This window comes from Pangasianodon hypophthalmus, chromosome 22, assembly GCF_027358585.1.
Source record: "Pangasianodon hypophthalmus isolate fPanHyp1 chromosome 22, fPanHyp1.pri, whole genome shotgun sequence".
Taxonomy (NCBI): Eukaryota; Metazoa; Chordata; class Actinopteri; order Siluriformes; family Pangasiidae; genus Pangasianodon; species Pangasianodon hypophthalmus.
In genome coordinates, this window is record NC_069731.1 from 4,690,473 (window position 1) to 4,717,644 (window position 27,172).

The 27,172-nt window shown below is 39.5% G+C and overlaps 1 protein-coding gene across 1 annotated transcript in view; it reads left to right on the forward strand.

The window, feature by feature from the left end:
* The first annotated feature begins 1,055 nt into the window (after positions 1–1,055).
* Positions 1,056–27,172, forward strand: part of slc9a1a (solute carrier family 9 member A1a) — a 49,102-nt gene continuing 22,985 nt past the window's right edge. Inside the window, exons 1-2 of the mRNA XM_026924511.3 lie at positions 1,056–2,138; positions 24,358–24,818. Coding sequence (XP_026780312.1) covers positions 1,877–2,138; positions 24,358–24,818 — 723 coding nt within the window. The 5' untranslated portion in view covers positions 1,056–1,876. The remainder of the gene's footprint in view (positions 2,139–24,357; positions 24,819–27,172) is intronic.

Sequence of the window (27,172 nt, forward strand, 5' to 3'; positions counted from 1 at the left end):
GATCGTGATGGTCTAGAGCACTGTTGCCGGTTAATGAGGTCAGAAATATAGAGAGGTGCCAAACCATGCAAGCCCTTGTAAACAAGCAGGAACACTTTAAACTGGATCCTGTATGAGACAGGAAGCCAGTGGAGTGAAGCTGGTACAGGAGTAATACAATCACATTTCCTGTTTCCAGTCAAACGCCTAGCAGCAGCGTTTTGAACCAGCTGAAGATGTGAGACAGAAGATTGAGTAACTCCTGTATGAAGTGCACTGCAATACTCAAGTCTCCATGAAATAAAAGTGTGTATCACAGTCTCCAAATCATTAAGAGTTAAAAGTGTTTTTAATTTGGCAATCATTCTAAGTTGATAAAAACTGCCTTTGACCACAGAATTAATCTAACTGTCAAATTTTAAAGCCGAATCTAAGATAACACCTAAGATGTCACTTTAAACACTACACTTTGCACTGACACTTTATCGTTACTCGCACTGCTTCAATATACCGTGGAACTTTTTTATTGTTAACTGTTCTTATTGCATACGGGTTCTCTTACTCAGACTGTAAATGGACTTTGGCTATTGTGTATTGTTTATTTTTATTATTCTTCCTGCCTTGTTCCTTATTGTACATTTTTTTTATATTTTTATTGCCCTTGAAATTTATTGTTTGTTGCCCTTCTACCTGTGAGGAAAAAACACAAAATAAGAATTTCACTGTAACAAAGTACATATGACAATAAAGATCTTGAATCTTGAAGTTTCTGGCTTGTGAGTGTAAGCTGGAGGAAAAAGTTCCCAAGTTACTATTGATCATAGTAGTAGTAGAGTCAGGGGGCCAAAAACAAACTTCAGTCTCTGATTTTATTTAACTGAAGAAAACCAATTCTTAGGATTTGTGCTATAAAGCCTTAGTGCCAGTTCATGGAGCTTTATTTTGACAGACTTTTTAGTGCAGTGCTATGCGGTTTGGGACGCAGCCATCAACTTATTAGCATCACGCTACAGCAAACTCGAGTGCCTCCGCGTCACTAGATGTCGCTGTGGTCCCAAAATTACAGGCTCTCTCCATTCCCTATACGCAAACGTCTGCCCAATGGGTGTGTTTTGGAGCTGCTATTTAATCCGCAGCGTCATCACCGCAAGCGCGAGATGCTGACTCTGTGCGCGCGAGGCGTTTGTTAACGTTCCTGCATCGGCACCTGAACGGAAAGCGGAACGGAAACCTAACCTCCCCCCCTGTCTTCCCTCCACCCTGACCCTCAGCAGGAGCGTTTCATTCCTGAAGGGAGAGTGCAGAGAGCGTGAGGAACAGAGTGGAAGTCTTAGAAAAGTCTTCAGTTAGTTCGTTGCTTTGCCTTTTTTCTTTGTATATGTATTTGTTCGTGCGCGCGGCGGTCTCGCGGAGAAGAGTCACGCGCTAAATTCAAACATTCAGACCCGGCTCACGCGCTGCGAGCGCTGGATGCTGACATTGTGAACGTCCTTTCTTTTTCGTCCGTGTGTGTGTGTGTGTGTGTGTGTGTGTGTGAGAGAGAGAGAGAGAGAGAGAGAGAGAGAGAATAAACTCGTATCCGTCTCTCCCGGTGTCCGACTGTCATTTCTGAGTCTTCCGTGAACGAATGGCAGGTTAGCATCATTTTTTCCCTCTCAGAATGTTATTAGCTGCTGCTAACTGACAAAGCTAAACTTAAATTCCTTGTTGGATTACATACCTGAAAAAGGCGTGTTAGCATAGCATTCTAGCTAGCTGGCTGTAGTGTTGAGTGTTAGGAAACTAGGAACTAGCCTTGGCTAACTCAAACGATTAGCCAGACGGAGATTACAATTTCTAAAGATGCTGCCTAGTATATTTTCCTGAAGCTCGTGTCAGGTCGTAAACACACTCCACCATGGCATCACCAGTGGACCGGACTTTACTGCTGCTGCTGGTGGTGATGATGGTGATGGTCTCCGGGATCTCGGTGCTCGCCAGTTCCCCGCAGAACTCCCACGAGAAGCCGAGCAGCGATCCCAAGACCTCAGGACATGGAGGAGCTCATCAGGGCAATTTGACCAAGAAGATTTTCCCCGTGTTGGATTTCGATTATGAACACGTCCACAATCCTTTCGTCATATTCCTCTGGATCCTGCTGGCTTCCTTGATGAAACTAGGTAAGGTTTTTTTTTTTTTTTTTTTTTTTTTTTTTTTAAATTTTTTTAGGAGTTTAAGTTGGCAGATGTCAGCCTCATGTTGGAAATTCATGCCCAATTCCAGGGGTTAGGTAGGAATATGACCTAACTCATAAGTGAGACAGTTTGCATTTTATCTTCAGTAAGCGCTTCATCCTGGGCAGGATCCTGGTGAATCCACAATCACTGGATGTGAGCCAGGAATACACCTTCAATCATGTTCACACACACATCCATACACACTGTTACATCTGGGGTAATCTAGAGTTGAGATGATGTTGAAAGTGGAAGGAAACCGGAGAACCTGTAAAACTCCACATTAACACTGACCCGAGCTCAGGTTCAAGCCCGGGGACGCTGGAAGACGGCAGCACTAAGATATGTAAGATATGTAAGGAATAACGCACAACAGTCCCTGCTGTTATAGGAGAATAATGGATGCCCGGGGTGGTGTGATGCGGCAAGACACGCAAGCGGTGTGCCACTACCCCTCCAAAGTGCACTATTTTCATATAACAGCGCAGTCTGGAGTGTGTTATTCCACTTATACCACAGCAATTTGCCAACGATTACAGCGTTGAATGTGTTAGTGTACGAAACATGGTGCATTTTAATGGTTTATATGTAGATTTAATGTAGTGGACTGTCTGTGTCTCTCTCTCTCTCTCTCTCTCTCTCAAAAAATATTTTTTTTTATCATTCAAAATGATCTTCCTTTATGTTTCTTTGCACATTCAGTGGTAGAATTATAATGTGGGCTATTATTCTGAATGAAGCCTTTACACTTTAAAACGTGATTTGTCTCCTGATATGACTTGTTTGCCAGTGAACACACTTTGTTGAATTCTCTACACTGATGATGGGTTCAAGTGTTTCTAGCTGCTATTACATAAGCAATAGCAGGAACTAACTTGTCTTTTTGTATGTAGCAAGTGTTTTATTCCTTACATATGAGGACACAGATACTTAATAGTGATTATAATACTTATTGTAAATGATTGGTTATAATATTTAAGAGTGGGACTCTCTGTAGAAGTTGAAATTTGATTCATTTCCTTTCTGTGATACGATTATGTATGCATCTTACATTTGTATATCTATAGCTTCCGTTTTTTTTTTTTTTTTTTTTTTTTTTTAATTTTCCGGTTTCACAGATTATAAATTCATCCATAATTACAAATCAAACATGTTTATATTTGAAAGTAGAAAATGTTTAAGATGTGATGTCCTGCTTTTAGGCACTTGCTGTAAGTCTATCAAAACATATGGCTGAATAACCCTTGTGGCATTTAAATAAATGAGGAAGTGCTAGAATGACACTTTTTTAGGTTTATGGATGTGAAACAGTCCTTCATGGACTGCGTTAACTGACCTTACGGTTAACTCGAAGAGAAATTATGAATAAACTAAGTGTAAAAATAGGAAACTTGTCTGTTATGATTCTAGTGTATCTATGACATTTGCCAAATCTTTTTTTTTTTTTTTTTTTAATTAATCCAAAGATTATACCTCTCTCTCTCTGCAGTGATGGACAGGTGCTAAATATATTAGACGACCTGAAACCATGTTAGTACACATCCTTGTTCAGATTGTGCATTCATCTGTGTTCATCTGTGACAGAAAGATTTAGCAGGAATGTGTGGTCTTGTATCGTCTCTGCTCTCTTTGTGTGAGCGAAGTGTGTAGTCAGGATTGGGTTATAAAACGACCTTTTCAGAGGAAGTAAATGTAACTGACGCATTCATTAAAACCGCCTAAGATCACTACAAAACAAATTAGGATGTTTGTGGTTTGGTCTGGCACATGTCTTCTTGCTTTTGGGTAACTAAAATGAGGATGTTTCCACTAACTCCACAGGCTGTTCTGTGTGTTGTCAGGGTATTGTCTGTGTATGTATGTATGTCTGTGTGTTTTGTATGTAGCAGAGTGCCAAGCTTATAAAAATATTTGCATCCAGCTGTATTTTATCAAAAGTTAGCGAATAAACATAATCCAACATGGCAGCTACACCTGAATCGTTACATATCTCTGGCCACACCCCCTTCTTTTTCCCCTCTCTGAGCCATCGGTGATACTATCATCAATCAGCGATAGATAGGGAGACAATGTCGTATTGCACACGATCTCTCAAGTATACTCTGCACCTGCTAAAGCATGGAGAAGCTCTAACCTGGATCTCAGTCAGTGTAGTATTAACAGGACGCATTATTCTGAAGTGGCAAACCTTTCATCCCCGTTCTAGCCCTCTCCCACCTTCCAGTTTATCGATCCCCCCCTCAGTATCCATCCTGCACTTTTACAGGTTGTCTCTGATCCACTGCGGTTTTGAGAGCTTCAGCTATGTTCTGCCCCAAAGCCAGTGTGTGTGGTGTTTTAGGAAATCTGTTTAATTTCTGCTGACCAACTGTAAAACTGGAGGCAAAGAAATCATGTGGCAAATATGCATACACTTACGTGTAGTAGTTAAAAGTGTAGTCATTATGTGCAAAAGTAAAACAAATAAAAGAAAAATGGGTCAGACGTTTGGTGAAGTAAAAGAGACAGATGGACTGGTGGCAAAGAAACTGGTAATGGCTAACAAATAAGCCTGCAAAGGAACATCTGTTAAATCTGTTGAATAATACTAACCATAAAGTTCGCTGTTTCAAGGAGGAAATTGTACATCACACAAATGATGCAATTCTGTGTTCAGGCTTCCCATTTCTGAAGTAAGTCAAACACAGAAAAACATCAAAACATCCTTAGCAGATTTATCTGATGTTTGGCTTACATTTAGCTAGCTAGTATAGTCAATTAATTTTGTAAATGTTTGTGATGGAGTGTGATAAGCTTGTGTAATGTAGACTACAAAATCGTTTTCTTGAAAGTGTTCCATGTGGTTCTCCTGATTTTCTGAAATAGAGAATAGTGAGTAAGTTGCTATTTTAAACACAGCAATAGAGTGCTATTTTTGGATTATTATTATTATTTTTTTTTGGTGCCCTCTTCTTCACCCACCCATCTCAGGGCAAAATGGCAGTAATAGTTTCTACCCCACCTAATGCTTTGCATCTGGCCTTTTTTTTTTTTTTTCTCCCCACCTTCCTGTCTTATGAAAGAACAGACAAACTGCAGCCAGCCTCCAGAGCAGACCATATCTGTGGTGAAGGCTTGTGTTAGGGTTGGCAAATAACCAGATATTTCACTGATAATGTTTCCTGCCCAAGATTTGCAAGCATTTGTTCGAAAAGAGTGCAAAATGCAAACAGCTACTCGGTTAATCAGAGCAAGTGTTTTTACAAAGCATGGTTTATCTTCTCTTGGATTAATGTGTAGATAGCATGCTGGGTGCAACAAGAGCAGTGTAGCTAGAACAAAACCTAAATGTCAGGAATATTTAACACCCAGAAATTATGGCATGTCTGTCAACTGGAGCCAGACTTTTTAAAATGACCAAGTAAACTTGGTTTGTGATCTCAATGGCACTTTCTGGCAGTCTTTCTAAAGAATGTGAGTGAGATGGAAGCTCAGGAAGCTAATAAAAGCCGAGAACACAAATGACCGCTTCCATGGAAATTGTGTGTATTTACGGAAGCTCGGCCTTGCTGCCAGCGTTGAGGAAACTCATTTGACTTAAATTTGCTTCGTTCAATCTTATACAATTCTGTCATTAGTTCTTCAGCATAGAAAACATAAATATGCAGTCATACAATCCCATGTCTCTTTTGTGCACTGCTCTTGGTGTAATTTATTGCTTGGCTGATTTGCACGCACGCACACACACACACACACACACACACACACACACACACACAGCAGTACTGAAACCAAATTCCACCAGCATGGTTGCATGGCAATAAGATTCGTGAATCTTATTTACAGTGTTGTGTTCACAGCAGGGCAGAGGTAGCTCAGTGGTTAAAGCTGGTAACTACAGGACTGTCAGAGAGCCACAGTTTGACTCTTAAGCCCTATTCGGACAGGATTAAATTTACGTGGGGTCCTGGGATAATCCTATTTTACAGGTGCACCTCTGTGATTTTATTTCCGTCTGTATTGGCCATGTCGGTGTTTTTCTCCATCCTCCTTTGAGGAAATTACTAATCCAATTCGAGTGGGGCTTTAATGTGCTCCTTAAATCAGCATTGCTGTTTCAGAAGGTTTCTTCTTTTCCCTTAGTGTTACGGACACCAATATGATAGTATGTCTTAAAAAAAACTTCAGTTATAGTATAACTATAATTTTATAGTTCATCACTCCTGGGAAAATAATCAAAAATGTTTGATAATGCAGGCAAAACCTCGTGATCATCCAATTAAATGCTTTCTAGAGTTTCTAAACATATAGGTCCCATCCCCGGAGGTGAGTCTTGCTTTATAATAGTATCTTCACAATAGTGCTTTTTTGGCTGTGTGTCTTCCTGGACTCTATTCACTTCTCTGAGGGAGAAAAAATGTGGTGAGACAAGAGCGAGAACACAATTCTGTCTTTAAATGCCATCCAGGATTCTCCATCAGTAAGAGCACGTAAAAGGCTCTTGTTAAACTATTCACTTCCTCCATATTTAGCTAGCTGACTAAGCTACTAAGGTTATACCGCCAGTGTAATGTTTCTCTACTTACTTTCTCATGCTTTCTTTAAGCATGTTTTCTTAAAGAAAAAAAATGATAAATTTTTCATGTGTCCATGAGAGAAACCTGTTTTCAATTTTTTTTTCTTTTTTTCTTTTCTTTTCTTTTCTTTTCTTTCTTTTCTTTCTTTCTTTCTTTCTTTCTTTTTTTTTTCTTTTTTGCTTGCAAAAGTCCCATCAGGGCTGCCGCATACATCATATGTACGACATTGTATTTCCTTTATTTCCTCCGCAGTGTGGTCTTGCCAATTCCCACCCACTAGCTACCTCTCCCTATCATACAACAACCACCAACCGGGGAGGGAGATTGCTAACATGTGCTTCTTCTGAGACATGTGAAGCCAGCACATGAAGCACGCACTTTTGCTCATGCTGCATCACAGGGCAGTTTAACGTACTCGGAGGAAAGCGCTATCTACCATCTTCCACATACATGAGTTCACAGACAGCCACGATTGGCTAGCGTCACTGTGATTGACAGGGGAGAAAGAGTATACCATTCCTCCCACCCAGTGAGCATGACCAGTTTTGCTCTCTTGACTCCTGGGCCAAGACATCGTTACTACATACTGGATATATTTTGAACTAAAATAATGAGCATGTTTAAATGTATGGTTAAATTTGATGGGTAAATATTATTGTTTTTGTGGTTGGTTTTGGAAGCTTGTGAAGTGCTGGTTGGTACTGCCCTACTAGTAATACAAGTCCTGCACATCTGGTAACAGATTTTACAGATCCAGAGGCACATGTACCAATTCAATAAAAAGGTGCTTTGTATCGTGCGCCACTCCTCATCTTTAGCTAACCTGAAAAGTAGCTTAGTAGTAGCTTAGTCATTGTTATGTTCAGCACTGCATTTAAATAAACACACACCTAGTTTGATGGGCTCATTAATATCACAAAACGGTGGAGTTTGATCTGTTGTGACTCAGCTGCTCCTTGTTTGTCGTTGTGATTAACCTGCATTGCGGGAGTCCTGAAGTCCAGTCCACTCCTTTCTTCAGCATGTAGCCCTGCTGATAAGACTGATTAATTAAGCAGCATTTTATAACGTCACATTTTCCATTGTGCTGTAGTATGTACTCGTGAGAAACCTTCTGTTCGCTCTCTAGGCTGCACCCTGAAGCACTTTACACAAAAACACCTCTCTCTGTTTATTAAACTGAAATAAAATCTGGTGATTCTTCCTCCAGGTGTTGCTTCAGCCTTATTCTTATCACTACTTGCCATACCTCAAAATTAAATCAAGCCATGGTAAGAGTTGCATAAATAATTCACTGTTTGTTCATTATTAATAAGTGCTTGTTATCTGGAGCACCCAAGTTGCATCTTATTCCTAAGGAAGCTTAGATTGATCAGTTGAAACACAGGCCTGATATCTGCAATGTTCACAAAAATCAGAGCAAAACTATGTGTGTATATAGAGAGATATAATAAATAGAAATGTAGAGCTACTCGTTATGAAAGCAGTTATGGCTTCTGTTGTTATCACATGACTGTCACAATTTTGATTCAGCGTACCACAAAGTGATTATAAAATGATTCCCTGAAGCGTCTTGATTCTATACATGATGGATATTTTGTAACTGTGACAACTTTTTATTTTTAAAGCATGAAGTAAAATGCTTATGCCTTGCTCCACTGAGCATAAACTCGGGTTTTCAACATCAGCGACCGACAAACTGCCATCTGAATTACATGGAAGCTTTTTCAAATCTGCTTGCTAGGTTAGCTAGTGCACTTGCTGGCCTGCGACTTTACATTTCACCACCCACTTGGTCTAGACTCATTTGGGAAAAACTATTTTGGATGAGAAATGTATTTTAATTTATTCTTTTAAAGCAGAAAAACGAATTGTGAGTTGCTTTGTGTTGTATTTGAACTGTTTTTGTTTTTACGGAGATCTGGACATCGATTTTAAAGAGAGAATTAAGCTTTGTCTTTTTTTTTTTAAAAAAGTAAATATTTATTTTTCTCTTTTCTGTCTCCTCAGTTACGCTGTTGTATTTCAGGCTACATTAGTTACATAGTTATCATATCAGTGTCGTCACTTCTAGATCCAGTTTTTTCAGTGAAACCTGAAGTTCAGGTCCATTTGCATTGCATTTGTTTCATGGACTGATTAAACACTCAAGGACTGGGAAGAAGACGACATCTGGTATTTTATCGTGTACATTCACGTCGTTATTCCTGGGTCAACAGCATTCGGTTGAGAATTAGGTTGCTTCTGGGACTTGAGTGAGCTGAGTGAGAATCAAACACCAATATTGTGACAGGATGCGATTACAATTTTGGCTAATAAAGCCTTTGAGTGTTAAATGGTTAAAAACAACGCAACTTTTCCAAATATGTGCTTGAATGAGATTTTTTTTGAAAAATGAAACTTGCATGAGCTATGACTGTTGATTATAGTTGAGCAATTTTTGCAGATATTGTAGTAAGTAATCCACTGCCTTCAGACATCGTTGTGACATCCAAAGGCAGTGTTCCTGTCACAACTATAAATAAAGTTGGTGCCTCTCCAAAGATGCGTATCAGAGTTTTCTCTATAGACAGTTGCGTAAATGTAATCAGTTATCTTAAAATGCAGTGTTTTATCATTTTGGTCACATTTTAAGGGAACATATCATAATTTCAGTCCTATAATTCTATAATTCTTCAGTTCCATAATTCTGCTGTCATTTTGTAATACTGTGATATTGTAATAATGGTATGTAGTTGGTTCTATCTTGTGTTGAATGTTATGAGCACGAAGAAGTTCTTATACACTCCTAGAAAGAGCACAAAAAAAAAGGAAGGATGATGGAAAGGAAGTGGGGTATTGGACATACTAGCAGAGGATATTGCACATATTTACACCACAGTGTTGCTTCCCTTTTTTTTTTTAATTTAATTTATTTTCTTTTTTAAACAGCAGACGAATCAGATTTATATTTATGCACTCGTTCTAAAACATTGCCATTTCTATAGTAACAGGGTGAACTCTCCACATAAACAGTTTTTTTTTCTTGTTTTTTTTTTTTTTTTTTTTTAAAGTGTGTAATTGTTGAAGTTGTGAAGTTATATATAAGATGTTAATTTATCATTTTTTTGGAAGGAGTCTCCAGCGTCAGAGCTTAATACTGTAATGTTAAGGTTTCTGCCACAGGAAAGTCTTCAGGGCGGAGGGATTCACAGTTTCTGAGTAACATAACTTATTTAAGAGTGAGAAAGTAAGTTAGGCTGATGAGGGAATGACTGTTAACTTAGACATTCCACAACATTATATGTAGCTATATGTGGGTAAAAAGTATGATGTTCTTTAATTAATGAAATAAGTGACTGAGGTATAAGAGGAATAAAACGTTTCGGGATGTTATAGGAAAATAACCAACTTCGGGTTGGTAACTGTAACTCCAGTTTACGCCGCTGTTCTTTTTGGGTACGTCAAACACTTAGGGGTTCTCTCATAGATAGTGTTACATTGCAAGGATGCATTTTATACACAAACTGAAGAATATATTTTTAGTGGGACGACTTCTGAGGAAAAAAAAATTCTGTAGATTGTGGGTGTGGATGTGGTCGTTTGTGTGGATTCCGCACTAGTTAAACAACGGCACCTGTGAGTAAACTAAAGATAGGAACGCCCACTGGTAAACTGTAAACAACGTGATTTGCATTGCCGGCAGTGTTAACACAGCATTAATGTGCCAATATATTTCACTTTCATTGTTCAGATACTTGCATATCTTGTGTACATCTAGAAGATTTATAGCGATTGCACATAAGAGCCAAAACATCAACACACTGAGGAGCTCTGTTTCTCTTTAAAACTTTCTGCTGCCGGCATGATTGTTGTCATGATCTGTGTCTCGAATCAAAAACCCTCTCCATCCATTCAAAAATATTTATTAAACTAGAAAATCTAGAAGAGTGATAGTCAAAGCAGACCTCAATAATAGTACTCAATGATAGTACTCAATAACGTTCTAGTATAGTACAGAAGTATGTGAGTTGAGTTAACGTTAATTTGTTTATTCGGTTTATTTGCGTTGGTGTTGCACCATGTGGATGTGTTGAGTTAATTTTCAAGGACACGCACAATTGACGCCCTAAAAGACGGCTGGATATGCGTGGTGGCCGTTTGCCTATGCGTAGTTAAGGGCAAGTATAAATCAACCTTTAGGTGTGAAGGAAGATAGGCCTAGAGGACAGCTCTGTTTCTCTCTTATCTTCTAAATCTTTCTACCGATCCACTGCTGATTTTGAGAATTTAACTTTTCCAGTGACAGTGTTACACTCATCAATGTTTGTTTCAGGAGATAGTGTTTCTCACATGCATGCTGTTGCCTGTGCAGAGTTTTAAAATCATGTTCCACTGCAGGAGCACTATTGAATTTACTCGCCTCTGTCAGAGCTGTTTACCGAAGGCCTGCAGGCCACTAATGGTGCTGATAAGGAGGCACTGCTTTGCCAGAGAGCCGGTTCTACTCGCTCTGCAAACAGTATTAAGAGCTGTAGGCTTTTTTTCTACCATGTTTGTATAGGCAAGGTGTGGTGTTTTCTAGTTTCTAGTAGTAATTGCTAGTTGAAGTTTTCTGAGCAATATGGATTTTCACCTCATTCTTCCTCAGAAAAACGAATAACCTGTTGCAAATCAGGTATCAACCTTTATGGTATGATTGGCTCTCTCGGAGATCTCCTTTGATTAAAATGATTTTAAAACACACGAGGATGACTGTCTCATCTTTGTGTTCATCAAAAGATTTGAAAAAAAGATGTACAAATAGTGGATTTTATTTTTTTGTTGAGCTTAAACACATTTTGTCATGAGCCGTGAAAAAGGTTAGGTCAGTTACCCCGATTTGAAAATGTAATATTTATACATGCCTGTAAGGTCACTTTTGTGAGCGCAACACGTCTTAGACTGCATTACATGATAAACGAGATCTGCTGATTGAAAAGAGCTTTGAAGCTTATCTCCGTGTGGAAAATTGCTACCTTTTGTGCTCGTCATGTATTATTGAATAGGTGAATGTCTTTAAATGCAGCGCTTTGTCTAACAGGACACAAAGGTAATCACTACAATGCTGTGCTGAACAGCTAGACGGTTTTTCTTCTCCACTCTCCACAAACATTCTTCACATTAAAGTCCTAATTGTATTTCAAAAAAAAAAAAAAAAAAAAAAAACTTCAATAGAAATGTCTTTAATTTTTCATTCACTAGTCGAGAGTGAAGCGTCAGTGAAGACAAGGACACTGATCGATGTCTTCAACAAGCTTATGAGGATGTAACACGCTTACAGTAACACTGTTGACTGCATTTATTTCCTGGTTTAACCATAACCGATCATCAGCAGGGTTTTGGCTTCACAGTGAGGGGAATTAAGTATTCAGACACTTTTTTTTTGGTTTTGTTATTAAATATACTTCCAGGGCATATATCTACTTTAAATTTGCAAATGTAATGTCTTTTGACTTGGTACTTAAATATGAACAAATAGGTATGTATTCAGAAGCACAAAATAACATGAACAACATCAGTGCTTTGTTGCAAAGCTGTTGCTGGCTGTTACAGCTTCAAGAGGTGTATGGTATGAAGTATTCAGCTTTTTGCAGCATTGTGGTTAAGTTTTGACACATTCTTCTTCAGGGTCCTACTGATGTACTTGCGATTTCAAAATCCACCATAAATTTTCAATGAGATTCAAGTCAGGAGATGCAAAGCCTTCTTGAAATATTTTGGCTTGTTAATTAATGTTTGGAGTCCATGTCTTGTTGAAATGTCCATCTTCTCCCCAAATTCAGTTTCTTGGCCAATAAGATTAAATTCTCCTATATGTCCAGATCACACCATTCATGTTTTGTGGGGTTTTTTTTTTGGGATGACGTGTAATGCCCCAGTACCATTGTGATGCTCCCACCCTCATGCTTCACTGTGGTTATGATGTTCTTGGAATCATACACACAACTCTTCTTTCTCCAAACATGATGAGCTGAATTATTGCCAAACAGTTCTATTTTTGTATCTTCTGACCAGAGTATATTGTTCCGATGTGTCTAAAAGTTTTTAAACACACATCTCAGTGCTTTTTTTTTTTTTTTTTTTTTTTTTTTTTTTTTTTTTTGCATGGGGTGTAGGAACAGAGATGATTATTTCTTTATTGTTCTCTTTGTGAAGTCTTGTGTGGTGCACCTGTCCTGATACAATTACAATGAGACTCCATGTTCTTTGGCATATTATCAAACCACTTATCCTGACATGGATATTTAAGGTCTTTGCTGTGGCTCTGTAGCTTTTTCCATGCAAGACTTGTTTAATAATGACCCTTAAGAATTTTAAGAAGCTCCGTCGCAATCACCACGATACCATGAATGTATTGTGGCAAAAAATCGTGCACGAATTAAAAAAAATTCATGGCTGAAACCAAAAACCAAGTACTGGATGTTCTCTAAATGTGCTTCTCTGATTGCAAAAAATCATAGTAAATTATCTTGTGTGTATACAGACTGAAAATGGGGCCAGGGGATGGAGATCAGTGATGACTTGTGAAATGTTCGGGGCTGTGAGATTAGCTGTGGGTCTTTTGTCCAAGCTCAGTTCAAATCCTGTCCAAGTTTACGTTAATCCACTGAATATAACTTTGACAACTTGAATGTACCAGCCTAAGGCTCCTGCTTTTCAGCTCAGGGTTATTAGAAAAATAACCCAAACGTGTGGGATCCCGTCTAATCTGGCAGAGCAGAATACGTTTTTATGTTTGCAGGAGGCCGAAAGGAAACAGGGCCCTATTCAATAAATACTTGTATGGCATATATGATATGCCTTTCTGTTACATTTTTGCTCTTATGAAAGTGTTGAGTGAATTCTGCTCCATGTTTATCTAGACCTGATATTAACATTATCCTGATGTACATTAGCTTATTTCTTTGTACATGCTAGCACATATCAGTAAGCCTCAGTGTATTACTATGTGCTTATAGACTATAATAAAGAGAGAAAATCTCTTGAATATACAGTATTGTCTGTCACCTGCCAAGCATGTAGCCTGTAACCATTTGGCATTTCCAGCAGTGATACATTTTTAAACAGTTGTTCACCTGGACATCAAGAACTACCTAGGATTTCTAAGGCTGCGTGAAGTAACAGGTAATTGCGTGTAGGAAAAACACCAGAGCCTGAGTGGAGATGGAAAACAGACAGCTTTGATTTTTCCCCAGCGCAGTTTCTTCTCCAATATTACTCCCAGAAATCTGTCCACTTAATTTAATATAGACCTCGCTTTCATTTATCTTATCTCTCTCTCTCGCTCTCTCTCTCTCTCTCTCTCTGCTACAGTCTGACTCACTGCCAGCTCTGCAGTCATACTTGTCTGTGTCCCTCTGTTAGTCTGGGTCTCTCTCTCAGTCTCTCTGTCTCTTTTACTTTGTCTTTCTCTGTGTCTCTCTCTCTCTCTCTCTCTCTCTCTCTCTCTTTGTCTATCTGCCTCTCTCTGTCTGACTCTCTCTGTGTATGTGTGTCTCTCTATCTCCATCTGTTTTTCTATGTCTTTCGCTCATTATCTGCCTCTGTCTGTCTTTTTTCCTCTGTCTCTCTACCTCTTACACTCTGTCTCTCTTTCTTTATCTCTGTCTTTGTCTCACTGTCTCTCTTTGTCTTAGTATCTCTCTGTCTCACTCTCTCTCACTCACTGCCTCTATCTCTCTGGCTCACAGTCTTTCTCACTTTCTCTCTCTCTCTCCCTCCCTCCTCAGGCCTGTCTTCTCTCATGGTTCATTGTCTCTCACTGAGCTGAGGATGACAAATGACTGAATCCATCAGGCTGTGCTCAGTTTTAGTCATACATTCAGCTGCTGTCAGCTTTATTTACAGTGTCGTATGTTCATATTAAGCCACCACCCATTTTTTTGGTGAAGGAGCAGCAAATATGTTTCCATCTGCTAATTTTCACCTTAAGAGGGATTGATCGCTGTGAGTCACGCCACCGTCTGGTTTGGGTGCACACTGAGCAGTTCCATTCGCACTGGTTCCTCCTGATTTTGCAGCGGGAACGTTTCCTAACCCAGACACCATTGTGCAGTGCTTCATGGCTGGAATCGAGACTGCCTTGATCGACTCTTCCTGTGTGAAATCTCAGATTTCTATGGATGCTTTGGGAAATATTTTGAGGTTTCTGCTCTTGAGAAAATGACTTTGTCTAGCCACACCTGCACATACAGTCCCCTCTGTAATGGCTTGTATTTAACCCAAGGCAAGAGTATATACAGAATAGCCGGGTAATGTTTTGACTGAGAGGATGAATGAGTGAATGGAGTCCTGCAAAGACCCTCTTTCACCAGAGCTTTTGCTGGGCTCTGTTTGTGTCTGCTGGGGTTCTGTAGCCTATTCTGTGAATGCAAGTACTGTGAGCACCTTTTCAAGGCCTCGACACAGACTGGTGGAGGTGATAAGCCTGTCTGTTTTTCCTTCAAGCACTGCTGCAAAGCACTCTTGATGAGTCACTACTTCTTTTTTCCCTTTGTTGCCCAATTGAGCACTTCTTTCTCAGGCGAAAGGCAATATTTGATGGGTAATTTGGCGTCCCAGAGATTGGTCTCTGTTGGTTGCAGGCTGCAGTCGTGATGAGGGCACACTCATGCGTTTATTACATCGTCTGCCCAATTTTCTTCCCAGCAGCCACATCCATAAATTGCAACAGCGTTTTTACATTTATAAACTTTCTGGAGAAAATTGCATTGATGCTCATTTTGCAAACTCTAACAGTGCTCATTCAAGTGTGAAAGGCTCATACAAGGGCGCATTAACAGATGAAGTCTCATCTAAGCAGCCAACCAGATGTGCAAGAAAACATGGGAGCTCAGTCAAGACTGTATCCATGCTCTCTTTCTGTACTTCCTTTAACCTGCTCAGTTTTACACCCTTGGTTTGCACACTTACACTGAGAATGACAGGAATTAGCCCAGCTGCTTGCTTTTATGAATTGATCTGCAGCATATTGCTTGCTTCATACTCATGGTAATTTTTTTAATATACATAAGCGAGGCTGTTGAAATTTTCAGGAATCGGTGCAGAAGTCTTAAATCATTCATTGAGGCTGCTGTGATAATAGGAACACCTATAACTGCATGATTGAGCAAGTCTATCATTTATCAACCAATCCTGTGGCAGCAGGTCAGTGATGAAAGCATGCAGGTACAGGCCAAGAGCTTCAGTTTATGTTCACATCAAACATCAGAATGGGGGGGAAAAATGGCATGGTTGTTGATGTCAGACGATCTGGTTTGAGTATTTCAGAAACTGCTGATCTCCTGGGTGTTTCACACAGAACAGTCACTAGAGTTTATGCAGAATAGTGTGGAAACATATCCCTTGAGTGGTTGTTCTGTGGGTGGAAACACCCTGTTGATGAGAGATCAGAGGATCCCCAGACTGTTTCAAGCTGATAGTAAGCCTACAGTAACTTAATGAAGCACCCTTTACAACAGTGGTGCGCAGAAAAGCTCTCTAAATGCGCAATGTTTCGGTGAGCCTTTGGGATAAATTGGAATGCTGAATGCACCCCAGGCCTCCTTGCTCAACATCAGTGCCTGACCTCACTAATGCTCGTGTGACTGAATAAGCACAAATTCCCACAGCCACGCTCCAAAATCTGGAGGAAAGCCTTCGCAGAAGAGTGGAGGTTATTATAGCAGCAAACAGGGGACTAAATCTGGAATGGGATGCTCAGCAAGCACATATGGGTGTGATGCTCAGGTGTCTACAAACTTTTGGCTGTATAGTGGATGTGTAACTTACAAGCTAGTTGTGAAGATACCAGGTTATCATGGGCTGCTGTATTTCTAACTAGCTAAGCTAGCAGGCCACAGCCAAATGTGCAAATGTATTGGAGCAGAAATTTCCAAAGAACTGGTTAACTCAGTTTGACTAATAACATTATTAAAATATCAGCAATTATGAAGTAAAGTTAAAAAGTTTCAGTCAGCCTCAACTGGAACCCTGTGCAACTCTCTATTGACATGAATGACTTCTGGTCTGTCGTCCAACTGAAACTGAAAAGGTGGCCTGACAGGTTGACTCAGGTTTTGGCTTTAAAAACCCATTACTTCACTTCACAGGGAGTGTGCATGCTGTGTCTTTTTGTTGTCTTGGACTTCAGCTCACCGCCGTTGCCTCCTACTTCCTTTCATTTGCCGCTTTACAAAAGTGCTGCAGTGTCTGTGCATTGTCCATGGAAAGACTCTTGAGTTTCAGTGATTGCGACTCAATGACTGCAAGTTTTTTTTTTTTCCTGTTTTTTTTTGCTTCCCCTTAAATCAGAGACACCAAATAGTCTTTTACTGCTATCCAGTTTTTATATTCTGGTAACTGTGTTTACACTGTGTAAAATACTGAATAATGATTTAATAATCAAGAATGATTACAAAACTGACAGACAGAAATTACTTAAAATCCATCAAGTAACATCTTTTTTTATTCATGCCTTTCTTAAAAAACTTACAATCTTGAGTAGTCTGACATATCCTTAATATAAATGCCCTCACTAAATGCAAATAATAAGCTATTAACACCATAGTTAACAAAGAAAACCTTGTTTTGTTCATATTATAGTACAGTGCTGTAGGCTTCTTGAAGCTGATTGGTCAGATGGTGTTAATGGTGTCTATAATAGCAGTTCTGACAGTAGTTCTGGCTGAAATCCATATCACAGATTCATATTAATGCGTTTGTTCTAATACATTATTGTTTCTATTGTATTCTATTGACTTGCATGACAGACGCTCCACATAATCTAAGACTAATAATAATCAGAGAAAAACGTATGAAATGGTGGAGTCATCACTGTTTATGGAATGAGTCTCCAGTGTCAGTGCTTTGTAACAGTCAGTTACAAAACAGTCAGTTTTCTACCAGTAGAAAGTCTTACGGACATAAAACTTTGGGCTTCTGGTTTCACAACAGCATGACAAGCTGCAATTTGTTTGTCTTCTTAACTTTGAAAGAGTAAGGGGGGGGGAGAGGTTGTTGAGGGAAAGACTGTTTAAAGTTGCTATAACCTATGAGAACAGGAACTAACAATAAACACGACTACAAATGTTATTAATAAATAAGTAATTTTTAGCATTGGCAAGTTGAAGAGGAGCGAAACTGTTGAGGAGGTGCTGTTAAAGAAAAACCACCACTTTGTTGTTGATTGTTTTATTACTTGCATAGTGTACTAGACTAGACCAACCCATGATGTATTAAAAACACACAGACTGTTCTGTTTTAAATAACATTTTATGTTCCATTTTTTAAACACCTAATATTATAACACGAACTAACTATAGAAAACCCAGTAAACCAAATGATTTCCTTTCAGGATTTCCTCAAAATAATTTGGGCAGGTTTGCAGTAAATGTACATAACAATATGTACAAAAACATCAAATACAAATATACACATCAAATCTACTGCTTCGCACCTCTGGGGTTGGGGGTTTAAATCCCGCCTCTTCCCTGGGTGCGCGAGTCTGCATCTTCTCCCCATGCTTTGGGGGTTTCCTGCGGATATTGTCCATAGTGTGTGCAGTTGTCCCCTGCAATGGGTTGGCACCTTGTCCAGGATGTCCCTCACCTTGTGTCCTGAGCTCCCCTGTGACCCTGTGTAGGATAAGTGGTATGGGAAAAAAAAAATGGATGGAATCTACTTGCAATGTTTTCACATGGCCATGATAAGCATATTTTTGCACTGAGCAGCAGCCATACCAAAAGCAACATGCTTTGCAAATGTATTTACATTGCAAACATTGAGGGGCAAGGAACACAGACTATCTGAGCGGATTCATAACCTACAAGACGGGAGTCCTGGCCTAGCTTGATGTGTAATGGTGACCTAGAGCAAAGAAGCATTTCAAAATGCAGTTATAGCAGATAATTAAAAGAAATTTTTCAGCCATTAATGAAATGTTCTTAATTTTCTTCTTGCCAAGACATATTTGCAAGGCTAAGGTAGTTAACAAGTGAGAGAGTACTCACTTACAGACTCCCAAGGAGTAGCAAACAGAAGAATTCTTGCGAGGAGCCAGACTCCTTATCTGAATCGTGAGGTTTTGATATCAAGGTGTTCTGATTTTTGACAAATTTTGAAGGCACGTCTCCTTCTTAGAGTAGGAAATCCCATAATTCTGTTCTATGGAAGAGTTCCAGTGTAATCTTGTGATAAACAGGAACTGTCACGCCAGGTACAGTGACAATGTGCAGTCATTTTTGTAACATTTTCAGACCTATGTAACACCACTGTATAGCCACACTACTACCATGTCACTGCTTGGTAAAGTGGTTCATCATCCAAAAAAAAAAAAAATTGGTTGTTTGCCAGTTCCCATCTGCTACCTAGCTCTTCCCTAACACACAACAACTAACAACAAGGGAGGGGGAAGGCTAACATATGCTTTCTCTAACGCACGTAAAGCCAGCCACCGCATCTTTTTGAACTTCTGCATCACAGGGCAACACGCTTTGAGGAAAGCGCTATCTGCCCTCTTCTGCATACACCCGATCCTCATGAGCCCATGATTGATGGGTGTCGCCACAGATGGTCGTGGCATCGTCTGGATCCCAACTCCATTTTTAGTTACAATGGTACTGTAACTAAATAGTACAGTCTGTGAAGCTATTGTAAGCCAAACGAAGTGCAATATTAAAATAAAGGTCTCATTTACTAGCTTAGGCTGCTCCTTTGGGACTTGGAGTGCGTGGGCTGAGCATTTTCTGTTCATTCTCAAGTAGTTATCTTTTTTTAAATGAGGGAATCCCTCATAAAAATCCCTTATGTATATAATCACAACAGTCTTGAGCCAGCAGCTGGGATTGTTCTGTTTATGGTCTCTGAACACACTGTGTACACATATCAGCACCCTTGGTGCCTAGCCAAAAACACACATGGTGCAGAAGTGACTGTAGCGAAGACCCGTGGGGAATATTAGTAATGTTAACAAATCCTAATGCCCTTTCTCATGGACTTTCATAAGCGTTCAGATTAAATCTGTGACAAAAAGAGCTGAATCTCATACATGCTTTTGGCTTCTCTTTTGGTGCAAATATGAAGATTTGCCTCTTCAGCCCACTGCATCGAGGTTCTGTCCTGCAGGGCCTGATTTATCTGTTTCATTAACTGTACTTGGAACAGACTCAAATGAGAGCTTAGTGATGAACGAGTAGGGCACAACATTTATCTTGATTTATCTCACAGTGTGAGAACATTCCTTATATAAAATCCTTATACACAGCATAGCCACTTAGACGCCCATTTGGCCAAAGCAAATTATTTAAGTTATGACTCATGTGGCATCACAATGAGATGAATTTTCATCCACTATATGGCCAAAAGTTTGTGGACACCTGAACATTCTGTTCCAGATTTAGTTCTCCCTTTGTGCTTATTATAACCTCCACTCTTCTGGGAAGGCTTTCCACTAGATTTTGGAACATGACTGTGGGGATTTGTCCATTTGGCCAGTGAGGTCAGGCACTGATGTTGGGTGAGAAGGCCTGGGGTGCAGTCGGCATTCCACTTCATCCCAAAGGTGTTCAGTGGGGTTGAGGTCAGGGTTCTGTGCAGTTCTTCCGCTCCAAGCTTGGAACACCATGTCTTCTTAAGAGCTTGCTTTGTGCACAGGGACATTGTCATGCTGGAACAGGTTTGAACCCCTTAGTTCCAGTGAAGGGAAATCTTAATGCCACAGCATACAAGGTCATCCTATGCAACTGTGTGCTTCCAACTTTGTGGCCACAGTTTGGTAAAGAACCACATATGGGTGTGATGGTCAGGTGTCCACATACTTTTGGCCATATAGTATAACTTGACATAACAGAGGAAAGCTTTCACAGAAAAGTGCCCACGCTGTTATTTTAAGGCTGGAAATAAGAAAAAAAAAATTCTGGAAAAGTGCCTTGAAAAGATTCTTGCCAGTACTAATGGACCTCAGTGAGAAATATTAATAGATGTGTCTGCAGGAACGTTTACAATGAACATGGTCATGCCTGGGGGCTCTCGGATTCTCTCTTCCTGTTATTTCAGCTTTGCCATTTAAGATAAGCTGCTAGCTTGGAGAGGTTTAATTTATATAGAATGGAGTTTCAGACACAATTCACTGCTCAGATAAGATGACCCTGTAGTCCTGCATATGAAATTGCAAAGTAGTTTATTACTGGCAGTAATAAGCATTGCATCACTGTGCTGTTGAACTCTCGATTCTAATTGGTCAGAAGGTGTTTAATATTTCTTGAAGAGCACTATCAGTAGTTGTGGCTGTAAAACAAATTCTATCTGTGGTAACAGCTTACACAGGGACTTGTATGGCGGACCCTCCACATACACAGGTTTTAAAAATGTGTGTAATTGTAGTGTATAATTAGTTACTTTTTTGGAAGGAGTCTCCAGTGCCTGCACTTGTAACAGCCAGAAGTGAAGCTGCATGGGAAGGTCTCTTAAAATGAAGGTGTTCTGGGATCCTTGGTAGCATGACAAGCTGCATTGTTTTTCTTTTTATCTTCAAGAAAGAGGAAAAAAGAGTGATGGTGAATGATCAATTTTGTTTTGTGGACATTCCATAACATTAGATGTAACTAAAATGGATAAAAAAACCTCAACTGCTGTGGTATAAAATAAGTAATACTCCAAGGGCATGCTGTTGTTGGAAAAAAATCAACTTCAAGCTGGCTATCAGCTCCTAGCTACATTCCTTTTCACTATACCTCCAGTGCTCTTTGCAGAACAGACGATCCTCAATGCCAGCATCTCCCCAATCAACATATCCTCTACGTTTTCTTTCATTTTTCTTTGTAATGGTTTCCATGGAAAATAGTGACAATAGTCACATGATAGCCAGCTCTCACATTTATTAGTTGATTATTTTTTTCCTGCAACATGTCATCACGTTTTATTCCTTGAATACCTGTTTGCACAAGAGCAGCTTAATAGCCAACTCTAACACACATTGTGCTTCTTAGTCCTGATAAAAATTTGGCTGAGTCTTTCGACTTCATCTTTTTGAGAGTATTACGGTAACGGTCACCGTGGTGCATCACCCACTTCTACTTTAAAGGATGGAATTCATCTCATCCGGTAAGTTCGATTAGTCTAATGACCGCATGTGACATTGAGCAAAGAAGCTGGTATGAAACATAAACAAACTCTTACCATGACAGCCGAGAAATCCTTCATTAGAAGGGTAGCTTTTTTTTGCCATTGGCATTTACGACCTGCTAATGACCTGATGTTAATCAAGCATTCTCAGTGTGTGTTAGTGTTGCCAAGGGGATAACATGTTGGACGAGTCTCCTCTCCTGGCCTCTGGAATGTCAGTGCCCTGTACATCTCCTCATCACACAGCTTTAAATATTTCACATGTTCCTCTGTGCTGCGTTTTCACCCCATTCGAACAAAGTAGGATTGACCTCACACTGGCGCTGGATTAAATATGGCTGTTTGGCAGGAGTTCTGCAGACTGCACCATCTCTGTGTGATCGTGGAACTCGGCAGCTGGCCACATACTGCAGTATTTCACCACACAAATATAGTAACAGTCTGATATTGTACTTACAATAATTGATTGATTTGATATCACAGTATTCTTTTTGGAAAAAATAGACATTTTTTCAGAATGCAAGTTCTGGCACCCAGATGTGGTTTTGCAGCAGCGGTTCCTAAACTATGGCTCACATTTGATTTACAACTTAAAACTGTGGCTATATAAATAGATACATTGTTGATATTGTCACTATTTTCTTTATACAGAAACTATTTTTGAACAATAGTCAGACTGTAGACGCTGCCTGATCTATCAGGCTGCATAAAGAGTGTGCGTGCTATTTATTCTTTTTCAAGTTCACCAATAAGAATGGACTAATTTTTTCATCCATCTGCCTCCACTATTTCCTCGAAGTAATTGAGTGATTGAGTTTTGTAACAGTCAGGTGTAAAGTTTTCTGCCATGGAAAAGTCCATGGGCATCTGCGCTTTGTGGTTTCATGGGAACCTGTTTATGGCTGCTAAAGAGAAATTTTCTACCCAGTCTCTGCCTACATAGACAGAGTTTGTGCTGATTTTCCAAGTCTAATCTCAGCCCCTCCCACTTGTCCTTCAGCAGATTTGCTTTTTTGGCTCGTTTCATTTTGTGCAGCATGAATCAAATCAATCAAACCATCTAGCCAATGAACCAATCTTCAATTTTTATTGATTTCCTCAATGTACTCTTGGCAAAATGGATTAACATATGAGAAAGTATTAAGGATAAGTAACTAAGGACAGATGAAAGTCGGTACTGAGTATGTCCTTTATGTCCTGTTCTGCATTAGACAAGATTTTAGGGAGTGGGGAAAAAAATGATGCTTTCCTAAAATGATTACTCCTGAATGAATACATTTTTTTAATGAATTTTTTAAAATAATGAATGAGTGAGACTTGGGCGCCCATGACCCTGTCGCAGGTTCACCGGTTGTTCACTGCATACCGAGAACACCCCAAAAGATCTGCCGTTTTGGAGATACCCTGACCCAGTCCTCTAGCCATCACCATTTGGCCCTTGTCAAACACTCAGATCCTTACGCTTGCCCATTTTTCCTGCTTCCAGCATATCAACTTCGAGAACTGACTGCTCACTGTTCTAGATAGATAGATAGATAGATAGATAGAAGTAAAAATATGTAAATGCAATGAAAACATTGGTTTGGTGATGCCTTTTTTTTTTTTTTTTTTTTTGCTTGTATGCTAGCTAGAGTTTACAACATCTAGCAGCTGTGTTTGTGTGTGTGAGTGAGTGAGCGTGTGGCTTGCTTGCGTTTGAAAGAAAACTGAATTAAGCGCTGTCTAAATTGACTTTTTCCAGAGCAAGTAAATGTGAGTGACACATTCATTAGCCAAAGATCACTATAAAACAAATTAAGATGTCTGTGGTTTTATTGCTAGCATGTGTCTTCTTTTTCGGTAGCTAAAATGGCTGCTGTTGCATGTTTCTGTTCTCAGGGAAGTGTGTGTGTGTGTGTGTGTGTGTGTGTGTGTGTGTGTGTTGAGCTTTCTGCTTAGCCACATAGCCCACGAATTGAACCAGTGAGGTTCAGAAATCTGTGTAAAGGCCCACGTTCAGGGTGATGGTGCAATTTTCCTCTCACATGGCAATAATTAGGATTTGACAGATGTGTAATTACTGCCCACGCGCTTCCAAAGTCTCATTTCTTTGTTCTTTTGCTTCTTTTCTCCTCTTTTTGTTTTCTTCTTTAGTACATTTTTTGAAAGAATCTTTGAAGCATTCAAACTTTTTGCCTGCTCAAAAACCATTTATTTATTTTAGCATTAAGTAATAGCCCTTTTTTAAAAACAAATATAATGTTTAGTTTGATCGATTGTATCATTTTTCCAAAGCTATAATATTTTAACATTTTCACAGAACTCTCATGTGGTGAACAGAATTATGGGATTGCTTTCTTTTGAAAAATATGGCTCCTTTAAATTTGGCCACTTTAGAACATAGCCGCTCATGCCGCTTAACAAACACTACGTTTTTTTAGGAGCATAAATGCAGCCCAAAGATGCTGCCTGCATTCTTAATTTTTTCAACTTTTGTTCTTTTTCAGGGTTTCACTTGATCCCGCAGTTGTCCTCGATTGTTCCAGAGAGCTGTCTGCTGATCGTGGTGGGTCTTATAGTAGGCGGGCTCATCAAGCTCCTGGGCGAGACCCCACCTGTACTCGGTTCCGACCTCTTCTTCCTCTGTCTTCTCCCTCCAATCATCTTGGATGCTGGCTACTTCTTACCCATAAGGCCCTTCACGGAGAACCTGGGCACCATCCTCATGTTCGCTGTGGTGGGCACTCTGTGGAACGCCTTCTTCATCGGCGGCCTGCTCTATGGTGTGTGTCAGATCGAGGGCACTAACCTAGGCACAGTGACTCTGCTGCCCTGCCTGCTGTTCGGGGCCATTATCTCCGCCGTGGATCCCGTGGCCGTCCTGGCCGTGTTTGAGGAGATTCACATCAATGAGCTTCTGCACATCCTCGTGTTCGGCGAGTCGCTGCTTAATGACGCCGTCACAGTGGTGAGTACCTCAAGGTTCACCCATGGGACCCCTGCTGTATTATACAATCTACCTGTTTCAGTTTCACACCATATGTACTTTTATTGTTTTAGATGTGCTTTTGGAAAGAAGCCTGAGTTTTTGGAAGGTGCTTTTTTAAATTAAACTTATTACTACATATTATTATTAATATAATACTATGATAACTCATAGTAAGACTGGGCTGAAACAATTTAACAATATCTGGGATGCAATATCCCATATAACACTATGGAAAAAAGCTCTGAAAATATTTAATTTCACTTGACATTACATTTTGAAAATTTTCTTCAATGTTGACATAGAATAAATTAGCCTTCAAAAAACCCCAAAATCAACTAACCGTTCTTTCAATATGATGAAATTCTTTTTTTTTTTTTTTTTTTTTTTTTTTTTTTTTTTTTTAAAAGTGCACTACATGACTTTTAAAGTCTCAGAATCACTGACTCGCTCACGCTACACGACTTTGATATTTTTTCGATTTTGGCGTTGTAGCGGGCAGACAAGGCGCCTACACTACACCATCTTTCACCTGATTAGAGATCCCAGCTGAAGCATTGAAGCATTCCTGATCTCCAACTCCCACTTACTCATGAAAATAAACATGAGAGCTTTCTATCATGTGACTATTGTCTGCATTTTCTATGGAAACCATTAGTCCAAGAAAAGGATTGTCTGGTCTGCAAAGAGAACTGGAGGTATAGATTGCTGCCAGTGATTGTTTTAATTTTTGCTGTTCCTAACACACCTTTGGGTACAACCTAATAAATCATTTTTTATAGAAGCATTATTACTGTGCTTACATTTTGCCCTCATACAAATAAATAGATGATAAACTGGATTCAGAGATCTGCTGTGCATGAGAGCAAAATGAATTTGATTTCCTGTCGGACTCTGACTGGTTGTTTCTCATCGCTTGGAACTAGTTGCAGAGGGCTTTCACATTATCTGATTCATCACTAAGAAACTCAAACATGCTTGAAAATAACGTCAAAGTCTGGGCTAAAATCGTGTAGTGTGTAAGAGACTTAAGCAACAGATTTGCTAATCAAGGCTGTTGAACCAAATCAGAAGGGAAAAAAATAAAAAGCCAAGAACATGATTCTCCAAACTGATTGAAAACAAATAGGCTAGAGTGGACTATAAAATAAATACTACCATTAGTAATCTACAATTAGTGCCCAGTCTGTTAGCATTTTAACACAGCAGTGATTGTATTTGGTCACAGAGCATCAAGCTCGGTCGTATTTAATAGCACACGCTGTCTATTTCTGAGCTAAAGACAGGCATTTAAATTATGAGCTGTAATTTGTGTGAAGTTTTATGTTGGAGAAAGTTCAGTTTGCTGTTTTGAAGTGAAACTCATAGTTATAATTATAATCTTATAATCTTGTAACCAGACGCATGTTCCCTGTCCTCAGTTTAGATGAAGCGATATATTTTGTCTTGGTTCCATGTTTCAAACCGAGATTTAATTGTACACCAGTCAAAATGTAAACAGTAACTGCATTGTTCAGTGAGCAGTGTTTTTCTTTTTCCCTGCTGTTTTGTGCACTTAGTTCCCTGAAACGTGCATGAATACATTGGTGAATACAATTTGCTATCAGTTCAGTAAGCAGATTTATTTTGTGTTTGATTTTCAGGTCTATTTGAGGTGGTGGAGAGGCACAGACTCTAACGTTATTCAGAATCGGCAAATATTGTGATAAAGTGATACATGTGTGGCGGCCTGATATGTAATACATAGTTTTTTAAAGTTATATTTATTATTTAAATAATTTATTTATCTTTATACAAACCCTTCTTCATAGCCTACGGAATGACAGGAAGTTCTGCTCATGCCGCCATGTAACCAATGACTTGATTAAGAAAGCACACTTAGCAAGCGAGCTAGCAATTATAACATCTTTAAGCAGACTGACTGTTTTTGTTAAACCGGGCTTTCCATGGCCGCCACACATATATGAAAATGATTGTGTTACTGATATTTGCACACTTGCCTTCCTGCATACAAGAATTCTGCTATCCTTGCCTGTTTTTGTGCTTGCCCAATAGCATTGCCTTTTTGCAACCTTGCATTTTACCATAATTGCATATTTTCTTAATTGCATGTTTGCGTTCTAGCCTACTTGCATCCTAGCCTAGTTAGTCTACTTGCATTAATGGCCAATTGGATACTAGTCTAGCACACTTGCCTTTGCCTGCTTGCATACTTACCTACTAGCCTAAAGGTTTACTTCCATTAATGCCCACTTGGACCCTGGACTAGCACACTTTCTCACTTGCCTACTTGTTTACTGGCATCCTTGCCTACTAGCATCCTTGCATACTTACAC